Below are 11539 nucleotides of genomic sequence, written 5' to 3'. Positions count from 1 at the left end.
TTTTTGCTTTTTCCGATTTATTGGATATGAAGCAGTAATTCTTTGTATGTTATTATAATATAGTGCTTAATTTTCAGATATGTTGAGGAGAAGGATACCTTTCCTTGACAAACCACACTTAAAATTCACTAGAAATATAGAAGAAGGTACACCCTCTCCCACCGTATTTGTACCTATAAACGAAAAATCAAGTAGTCCGATTTGTTTAAAAGAATTCAAATCTTTTCGAATTTGTTTTCAGCACGAAGGATATAGTTGACTAAGTTAACGCAAAATATTCCTCCAAATATGCTTCTGAAGGCGCAGCGAAGCGGGCCGGGTTACGCTAGTATAGTATAAATGTAAATGTGTAAATTTAAAAAAAAATGGGGCGGTCGGAACAGGGATTGAACCCACGACCCTTTGCATGCAAGGCAGACATGCTAACCACTGCTCCACGTAGCTAACAAATGTATTTTTTTCTGTTAAATAATGTTATGTTTGCATGGACTCGTGGGCGCCGCAAACTATTCCTACGGGAAATTGGTGCAAATTGCCACTGACGGACCTATCACAGGACTGGTGATCCAGTTTGTCGCAGTTTTTAAATAGTGATAATTTAATGATTTCCATACTCACTTGATATAAAAATCTTATTGGATCTAAAAATTTAGTGAAGAAGAATTACCGGAATAACCTACTGTTCAACATTTTTCAAAAGTTTCTCATTTCTGGTGCGATTCGGATAACCAAACTGAAACAGATTTCTAAGAGTTTGTCCGAGACTGGTTCATGAGGAGCTGTCTATGGAGTGCTACTGCTAAAATGCCCCAGGACGCGTCCTTAGGTACGAGACCAAGGCGTGCCCTAAAGTGTAAATTTACACCGTCAATCACAAACCCATGTTAAAGTGACCGGTCCCTTCCACACGTCTTGACCAGATCTAGGACTGGTCCATGGACACTAGGGACTAGTCTTGTACAGGTCCTGTGGTTGATTCATTTCCCGTAGGGATGCTATATAAATGTAACTTATAACGATAATTGTCTACTGGTGATTATAACAGCTACGTAGCCCAGTGGATAGTGTGTATGGTCCTCGGTTCGATTCTCCGTCCAGGCGAAAGGTAATATTTAAAAAATTTATAAAATGGAATAATTTCTTCAACATCATTTGTATTACAGAAAAAGGTGCCAAGAACTAAAAAATTTCGTGAAAGTGAAAATTATGTGAGGGAATGAGCACAATCTTCTTTGGGGAAAATTCTTCCAAGCATATAATATTTTTGGGCTCAAAATACTTCCAAACATATCATATGTTCACATAACACAAACATATTAATGTTTCAGCAGTATCCGATAATATATGTGCTTCCTGCAAAATATGTTTGGAAAATATGTTAGAGACGCGATTATTTAATATAACGGATGCAATACATAACAGGTTGGTTGATAAGTCCCCGGTCTAACAAAGAAAAACACATTTTTTTTCAAAATTCGTTTTTATTGTTCAACATAGTTCCCTGCAAGAGCGATACAACGATTATAACCTTCCAATTTTTTGATACCATTTTGGTAGTACTCCTTCGGTTTTGCCTCAAAATAGGCCTCAGTTTCGGCGATCACCTCTTCATTGCAGCCAAATTTTTCCCTGCGAGCATCCTTTTGAGGTCTGAGAACAAGAAAAAGTCGCTGGGAGCCAGATCTGGAGAATACGGTGGGTGGGGAAGCAATTCGAAGCCCAATTCATGAATTTTTGCCATCGTTCTCAATGACTTGTGGCACGGTGCATTGTCTTGGTAGAACAACACTTTTTTCTTCTTCATATGGGGCCGTTTTGCTACGATTTCGACCTTCAAACGCTCCAATAACGCGATATAATAGTCACTGTTGATGGTTTTTCCCTTCTCAAGATAATCGATAAAAATTATTCCATGCGCATCCCAAAAAACAGAGGCCATTACTTTGCCAGCGGACTTTTGAGTCTTTCCACGCTTCGGAGAAGGTTAACCACCTCTTTCGGGCGTCCACTGCGTTCACCGTCCTGCGTGCTCATTTCACCACGCTTGAATTTTGCATACCAATCAATTATTGTTGATTTCCCTGGGACAGAGTCCGGAAACTCATTATCAAGCCAAGTTTTTGCTTCCACCGTATTTTTTCCCTTCAGAAAACAGTATTTTATCAAAACACGAAATTCCTTTTTTTCCCAATTTTTTCACAATAACAAAAGTTGCTTCACAAAAGACGCTCTATCTCACAAACTAATTGACTTACAGACGTCAAATTTTGACACGAATCATTTGAAGGTTGGTACTATATAAAAATAATACGCATTTAATACTAGCGACGCAATCTATGTGCCGGACCGGGGACTTACCAGCCAACCTGTTATTTACGAATTAGTTTGGACTAAAGTTATAGAAGTTCCAAAAAGTGCAAGAGCTCACAGAGTTGCTTAGCTTACCGAATTTGATTTTCTCCGATGACAACCCATTCCAAATTGAGCAGTTAGTGAACAAATAAAACGATCGGGTTTTTTTGCCAAAGAGGTTAGCTGAAAACTAACACCTTCGATTGTCCACCAGAACTGAAGCGCCGCTGTAGTAATGGTATGGGCCGCCGTAACGTCCGATGGTTGCACCTGCTCGTATTCATCGACCGTGACATCAAAGTAAATGACGAATATTATCACGAAAATATCATAAATATAGTATTGAAGAGCTGGTGAGATAAACAATTCGCCCGGAGATTTTGGAAATTGCAACAGGACTCAGCACGCGTCAAGCAAGAAGGGTTTAAGAAGAGGACACTTGGCCCGGAGTATGACAAATATAACGCAGAGGTACTATCATGTATATTTGAAAGCCATAATTCGTGCCAAAAGTAGCCAACTCCAACAAATTGGTGCATAAATGTTTTCAATATTTTTTGCTTTTGAACTATTTTTTATTCTTACTCTTACTTCAGAGATGAAGAAGATGTTATGTATATCCTTTCCATTAATCGGTCATTCATACTTAAAGATTTTCCAAATTATGGTGATACAGTCGACTCCGCTTTACTGAAACGTTAAAAATGCAGCCATTTAATTTCAGTTATCCGAAGTTTTTGCTAAAGCGGACTACGGATAACTGAAAAAAACTTCCAGTAATGCGAACTTCGGATAACTGAAAAAGTTTCAGTAAAGCGGACTCCGTATAACTGGAAAAAAATCCACTCAATTTCAGTTAACCGAACTTATGACCAATGCTATGTACATAAAATAATAAAAACAAGGTGTTTGATTCCGTGTGTGTGCCATCTACAATTTTACCTTTCAGTTGATTTTATTTACAGAGTGATTTAAACTGTTTTGAAAGTGCCATCTTCACTTGAAATAAAGCGTTCTCAATACGGAGAAGAAAATGTACTCTCTCTCAATAGCGAGAATGTGGCATTTTCAGTAAAGCGAAGTCATACTAATGTGACGAAACTCATTTGAACACAAAAAACTTTTCAGTAATCCGATTTTTTCAGTTAAGCGGAGTTTCACTAAAGCGGAGTAATTTAAATGAAATGGACAGAAAAAACAACTGGGGAATGCGATCGATTTCAGTTATCCGAGGTTTTTCAGTAAAGCGCATTGCGCTAAAGCGGAGTCGACTGTATAATGTATCTTTCAATTTTCAATCACAGTTGGCAACCCTACAAACACATTGAATTTTAACATTCAAATCATTTTGACGATGATAAATGACTAATTTCACTACAAATTACCAATAAACACATTAAATTCGATCAATAACTCGAGCTGACAATTTTTGATCACGTACATTTGGGTATTTTCGAAATGAAGTTCTGCAACATTCAGAAGAGACACCAGTAACAAAATTCAGAATTCATACAAAAAAAAAAAAAAGAAAACAAAGCAACATCACACATACTCCAAGTTTGTCGGAAAAAGGAGCTCACGCACAAAACAAAATGTGTAAAAAATTCTCACATAAATTGTTTGAAGCACCACCAACAAAGTCAAGACGTAGAAGAAGGGAAAAACTTTCATATGCCATACTCAAAAGAAGATCCAAAGGCAAAACACGGATGGAAAAGCCGTCGCTGTTTAGCAGCGGCTACGGCAACGGCAAACAATGGCCTGGCCAGCCATATGTATAGCTCTAGAAACAAATCACAATAACTCACTCAACTTAGCTCAACTGTTGGCCAATATACCATAAAGCCAAAAACACACACACACGAACTCGTCTTTAGTACTCTAAACATATTTCCCTACAATATGCTCTCTTTGTTTTGAGAGCCAGTGGGAGAGAGCACAAAAAACTTTTAGAAATTCACTAAAGCACATACAAAAACAAAAAATTCACACAATAAATTTGCAAAACATAGCCAGGAATACTTTATTGCTTCGGCGCTACGCGTGGTCACTCAAAACATTTGCTTGCCGCAAAATTTACGAGACGTAACGTAGACGTCGACTTATTGAATCTTCAGTCAGCGGAAGCAGCACAGAGCACATAAATAACCAAATATGAGCAAATACCCGCTGAGTTAAAGGAGAATTGAGTAGAGCAAGCCAAAGAAAGGAATACAAGAAGAGGATGAAGGCACAGTGGGCCTGTTTTGGTGGGAATTTGCTTAGGGACATCAACAAAAGCTATGAAGGGGGAGTCATTGTTTGTGATTTAGAGTGTGTGTTTTGGTCATGTGAGGGGGTTGTGTGGTGGAGATGGGATTTTGTGCTCTTCTTTACTCGTGGTGTGCTCTGAGTTTTACTACTGAGTGTCTTATAAGATTATTTATATACTGTTGGTATTGCCAACAGAGAATGTCGTCAACTACTCAATGACAGAGACGCAATGTTTTCGTCTCCCTTACCATTTTAGCGACTTTGTCTTCTTTAGGTTCAATTGAATGAATGAATGAATGAACGAATGTAGGAAGTTCTTTTGTGGCTGGATATCATATAGCCAGCTAGTGTTAGTTATTTATATGAGAATTTGTGAGGATTTTCTAGGAAATTTCCTTTTAAGCTGACTGAAGGCTTACAATACGCCACAGCTCCCCGCTCCCTTCCATCCATTCGGATTTGTTTAGTTGCTGATTATCGAGACCCCTTGTGTTCACTCTTATCACTGTTACTGAGACGTTTTCAGCTACTTGCTGGTTTGTTTACATTACCAGCTATTTCTGAATATCTGCGTTACGGCGGCGTAGCGTCTACATGACGTACGACGCATATGTATGACAATGCAATAAATTTCTTTTTTACACTACATTTTCATATTCTCTGCGTTGGACTACTTGACTCGAATTGAATTAAGAAATTCTACACATTTCGCGCGACGCTCTTCAGCCGCACCAAACACCAACAACATCGAGCGACGCGAGAAGAACCAGACCAAAAAACACACAAAAGCACAGAAGAACCAACGAACGAACGAAACACAAACACACAGAGTGTTTTTGCTCGAATTTTTTCCCACATGTATATGCTACGAAACGTATAGTTTATGGGTTTAGTTCGATAGAAGTCGTAAAGAAATCAACATCATCACAAAACAATAATAATAGTAATAAAATCATAAAATAGCCATAAAATTCTACAGAGAGTAGCCAAAAAGAGTCATAAAGCGTAAGACGAGACTCTATTAGAGAGATTTACGTTAAAAAAACTGAAACGGGAAAATGTCGTTGCGATTTAAGAACTTGTTATGTGGTTTATTCTCTTGAAATTTGTGAATGGCAGTTTGTGGGATTTAAGTATAAAGTTCCTTCATTATGTCCCCTTTTAACTATGAAACCCCAAAGTAAGCCAGGTGGTCTATTGATCTGAATTCACCTTCATATCCGGATGGTCAATATTTTGCTAAACAAAATTTCGTAGGACACAATTGAAAAGGGGCATAGAGGAAGTTTATGAATTGCCCGCCGCCGCACACCGCCGACTATTCATAAGCAGAATAAATAAGTCACAAGTGGTGGCTGGCTAACTGGCTGGTTGAAGACTAATAGAGGCTGATGGGCTTCTGAGTTCTGTTCTTAGGGGAAGGCTGTAGGCACACTCCCGGTATTACTTACAATAGAAACCCTCACACCATATAGTGGCCACAAAGCAAGTTGCCAGCATTAAACGTTAGCAGCAGCACCATCGCCACCACCGATACCACTGCCATCGTATGCTCATAGGCATTTAGGCAGCCATAGCAGGCAGGCAGGCAGCAGCCATCATCAACACAAAATCATCCATACAAGAAGCAACCTCCATACATTTGTCGCCATCGTAGCCGGATGATTTGTTTTTGTTGTGTCGTTCATAGACTCGGTGGTCCTCTTTCCTCGGTCGCCGCCGTCATCATCATCGTCGTTGCAATCACTCAGTCATAAAAATAATCATAACAATAATCGTAAAAACTGAAATTTATTCGTATGTTTACAGTCATCACAAACAAAACACGGTAGCGGGTTAATAAGAGACAACAACAAAAACAATAACAAAAGAAGAAAACAAACGTTTTTCGTCACCATCAACACGTCGATAACGGCGTTTTTGGGTAACCTGCCACAAGAGATTTTTTTTTATTCGGTTTTAGAGCGAAGGCAAGCAAAAAACAAAAACAAATTAAAACGTTAATCAACAATTTCGTGGAATGCAACAACAACACCAACTACTAGTATACAATAACAACTACAATGATGGCCGGTAGATGAATGGCAATAAAAAAATTAATAAATTATTCGTGTGGCAAAAACAACTAAAAACCCAGTGAAAGACCCTAAGCATAATAAATCATTGAAATAAATATAAAATAAAATAATTAATTAAAAAAAAAAATAATTTATATACATATATGCTAAAATAAAACAACAACAAATAGTGCAATATTAAACATCAAAACAAAATAATAATGAAGATGAATTAAGAAACCATACACCATAAATATTTATAGTGCCAATATTTGAAGTTGACAAAAAAGTTGTGACAGAAAAAAAACTGGCACAGAATTTGGTTCCCTCTTCACAGAGAAAAAAAAAAAATAAAATAAACTTACAATATAATTTAACTTAATGAAAAAAAAAAACAAAAAATAAGAAATAACCTAATGCCAAAAGTTTATTTTTAAAAATAAGTAAAAAAATATTAGAAAAAATAACAAATCTTTGTTAATCCATCTAGTCTACAAAATTAGCAATAATTAAAACAAAATATAAATGTGTACATTTTAAGCTTAAATAAAATTCTAAATCGTTCTGGGCACCACTGTGCTCTAATATCATAATCAAATTATAAGGCAATTTACATTTGGAAAACGTATAGAAAAATTCAATAAGTGGCCGCAAATAGACTTAATCGTGGAAATTGAAAGAAATTAATAGTGCAAGCAATCCTCAAAAACCCAAACATTTTTGTTGGGTGTAAGATCACACTTCAATCAAGGATTAAACGTAAGTATAGAATTTCCTTAATTGAATATATTTTAGAGGAGAGAGAGAAATATCCTAAATTTGAAATTCTCAACACCCATTCTTATTTGATTTATGATCAAGTTGGAAAAGTGTTGATTTCGAAGAATAATGGAATCAATGCCGATATTTCAAGGAAAAAAGGAGTTAATGTCTTCCGACCTTAAGGTTCTATTTACAGCTCAAACTTTAAGTGGCATTAGATTTTTTGATCAGTCTGAAGTAAAATATTTTTTTACTTCGAAGTTGGAACCCTATTCCAAAAACTATGATATATTTTTCTCAAAAAAAACTTTATTAGATACTGAAAGAAGAGATTTCTTTTCTGAGTAAAGAACTTTCAGACAAGCGAAGTTTTCGTTTGATGCGAAAAAAATTTCTTTAATAGCAAATAAAAAAGCTTAGAGACAATCGTAGACTCACTTATGATATATTTGGAATTTCACTTGTGTAAAATGTCTTTCCGGAGGAAAGTATTTTATATATTATTATTGGCATCTGTTTTTTTATCAGTGTGAAGTAAACTATTTTTTTACTTCGAAGTTGGAACCCTATTCCAAAAATTATTATATATTTTTCTCACAAAAAACACTTTATTATACACTGAAAAAGGAGTTTTCTTTTCTGATGAACGAAATTACAGACACGCGTTTTCGTTTGACGCAAAAATTCTTTAAAAGCAAAAAAAGGTGTAGATACAATCATTGAATCGCATATGATAATATCGGGTTTATTTGCTCTAAAAGAAATTCATTTATAAGAAAGGGGAATTTCGAATTTGTTTCGTTCCGGAGCAAAGTATTTTTTCTTTAGGTGTATATGGGCTCAAACTAATACTCGATCGATGGAGTGGCATGATTAAAATATGTTACACGTTAAATACACTTTTACGCATACAGACCAATTTATAAAATCTTAAATTTTTTTTCGTTAAATTATTGATATGATTTCTTCATAACATATATGACGCATAACTCTAATCTGAAGACTTTTTACATCAACACATTTTGTCCAAAGATTTATAAGATTCGTCTTTAAAATGAATATCTTTATTTTTATATTAGCCTGATATCAATACAGGCTAGTTTTCCTTTCAAATTATTATTCTACATATTATTACAATTATATACATTTTCTTTTCAATAATACCAATTCCTCAATAATACAAATTCCAATAAGCTCATGTGAAAATTGTAATATTATGTAGATTAAATATCATTTAATATCAATTATGTTAAACTGAAATTTACATGTCTTTAATATATCTAAAAGGTTAGGTTGAAAAAAGGACTCGGTTGCCCTGTCGGCTGACATACGCCAGTATTCCATAATTTGTTTCCAGCTCCTGTTTCTAAGCTGAGCCAGGTCCCGAATCACTTCTTCACTGGTATGGTTAACTCTTTGCTTAACGCATTTGGTAATGGCACGCACTTCCGCAGGCAGCCATTAAAGTAAAGATAACATTTTTTTATTTGGACAAACTTTTTATAACCGAAATATTGATTCTCAAAGTCCAATTTTAATTTTCTTAACTTTTAAATAATAGATCTAATCATTTGATGATGTTCACGTTGTAAGATTTTGTAGAACTGAAAAATTAGTTCTAATTCAAAATATTTTACATATTTTCGAAATTCTCAAATTAAAATGGTTTTGCTCTTCGAAAATATTAAAAATTTTCTAAACATTATCTTCTTACTATTATGACTTAATAAAACACATTTATTGTATCAATAATATTTAATAACTATCTGGAATCAGAAAGAAAGAGTGGAAGAGAGAACTCCACGGACGAAAAAGACTGTTTTTCATATGTTTAGGTATAAAAATTATATGTTGGGAACTCAAATTTTTGGCATATTATTTTTAGGTGCAAACATATAATGTTCATAAACTACCATAACGTTTTGGTCACATATTTGGTAATATGTTAGAACATATAATGTTTGGGACGTAACATTTTTTTACATATAATATGTGTGGATGCAAACATATAATAATTTAGAAATTGAATATAAACATATATATGTATACACTGAAAAAAGCATGCCCTGTTCCGAAGATTTTGTCTTTACTTTAAAATTTTTGGAATGATTTCGAGCCAAAGAAGCGGGGAATAGAAGTAAAGATACTTTTAAGACACAATTCTCTTTTAAATTTGGGTTTTGTGTACTTGCTTCTAGGAAGCAAATTTTAATTTTTCGTTTTTTCCGCTTTTTTCTTTTCATCATATGCTATCAAAGTCCTTTAAAAACGAGTTAACGACATCTTTATTTTCCAAATTCTGGCTCGACTTCAAGTAGATTATGCTATGTTTCAAATAAAATACGTATTTAATAAAGTGTTAAAAAACATGTCCTGTATTTGAACGATTTTTTGCTTTGTAGTCAAGATGCCACAAGACATCAAATTTAAAGACAATTTCAATAATTTTAAAGAAATTTTCTGAATTATTAAAGTCAAGTTGACCTTAGCCCAACAATTTTTTCTTTCATGTTATGATACAACTTTAACCTCACGATAATATTTTTTTCAGTGTAGAAAGAGAGACCAATCGGCGGCTTAAAAATATATACACACAAAAAAATCACTAAAAGTTTTTACTACCAGTGTATGCCTAAGATGAAACATAATATGTTTGAACAATACAAACACTATTTTGTTTTGACCAATCCTTAGACTATTCAGTCCATTGTGATACCACATTGGTGAACTTCTCTCTTATCACTGAGTGCTACCCGATTCCTTGTTAAGCTCAATGACAAGGGACCTCCTTTTCATAGCTGAGTCCGAACGGCGTTCCACATTGCAGCGAAACCACTTAGAGAAGCTTTGAGACCCTCAGAAATATCACCAGTATTACTGAGGTGCGATAATCCACCGCTGACAAAACTTTTTGGTGTTCGGTCGAAGGAGAAATCGAACCCACGACCTTGAGTATGCAAGGGAATTCCTGGGAATATATGTTACAGAAGCGATTTTTTGGGGGTGTGTGGTATCACAATGGACTGAATAGTCGAAGTGAGCCTGAAATATCGGGCTACCACTAAACCTATACCTAAGTGTATTGTAGAGCTTGATAGAGTTCATGGGAGAATTTTATGATCGTTTGTTTTCGATTTTATTGTATGCAAACCAAAAACATCGATAGAAGGCTCTCCAAGAAAGTATTTGATTGTTCCAAAATGTTCCAAAAATCCGCTGCTGTTTTATTGGCTCCTGCCATCCGTAACGCCGTTCAACGTCGTTGCCAATCGGTTGTTTCATCCCCACCAACCCAAAAAGTTTCATCTGCTGAGAAACTTTTCCTTGGCGGTGGTATGTTTGTGAGCACTTTGGTCATTCCAGCTTGGGTCTTGTATCACATCCGTGAATACCGTGGATTGAAGTAAATTTCAAACTCTTGCTTTAGAAAGCTTTATAATTTAGTCAAATTAAAAAAAAAAAAAAAAAATTTTTAATTTAGTATGCAAACCTCTAGTTTTTCTTATGTTGCAGAAGAAATTAAACAACACATAAAGATACAGGTTTATAGATTAAATGTATCTATTTTTTTATAATTAAAAATAAAGAACTGAAATTTAGCAGTAATATATGGCATATATTTGCAGACTTTTCTTGGCATATATAAGCCGACGGTACAAAAACATAAATTTGATTTAAAATGTAAGTTATAATTAGGCTTAAATGGGAACCATTGAACATTCAAACCCTGATCTTGGCAACATATTTGCTTTATAGTTGTCTGGTATGGCAGTCACTAATAGTATGTGCTTATTAAACCGATTGTATTAATTCATTTGTGTGAATCAATAGCCTTATTCGAGTCCTAAAACACTGATTTCAAAAAGAAAAAGTCGTTTTTTTTTCAAATTTGAAAAAGTTGACTTGGGACTTTTGAAATTCTACACAAATCGAATTGCATCGCATTACCTTCTCCTTTCAATTAAATTTTTTTCAATTAGATTTTTTTAACTATAAAAAGTCGTTTTTATCAACAAAAAGTTGATTTTCAACTATTGCTTCCCAATTTTGTTATGACAATTTATTTTTCGATATTTTTATTGTAAATATCAATTGCTGATTTCATAACAAATATC

General features: G+C 34.7%; 1 protein-coding gene across 1 annotated transcript; it reads left to right on the top strand.

The window, feature by feature from the left end:
- The first annotated feature begins 10577 nt into the window (after window positions 1-10577).
- On the top strand, window positions 10578-10872 carry LOC142241533 (uncharacterized). The gene has a single exon (XM_075313325.1). The coding sequence runs from the start codon at window positions 10625-10627 to the stop codon at window positions 10829-10831; it is 207 nt and encodes a 68-aa protein (XP_075169440.1). The 5' UTR covers window positions 10578-10624; the 3' UTR covers window positions 10832-10872.
- Window positions 10873-11539: the final 667 nt, after the last annotated feature.

This window comes from Haematobia irritans, chromosome 1 (assembly GCF_050003625.1).
Source record: "Haematobia irritans isolate KBUSLIRL chromosome 1, ASM5000362v1, whole genome shotgun sequence".
NCBI lineage: Eukaryota > Metazoa > Arthropoda > Insecta > Diptera > Muscidae > Haematobia > Haematobia irritans.
Note: the sequence above shows the minus strand (reverse complement) of the source record. Positions and strands in the feature narration are given on the sequence as shown.

Coding starts and splice junctions, on each gene's coding strand:
- LOC142241533 (XM_075313325.1), top strand. CDS start 10,625: ATGTTCCAAAAATCCGCTGCTGTTTTATTGGCTCCTGCCATCCGTAAC.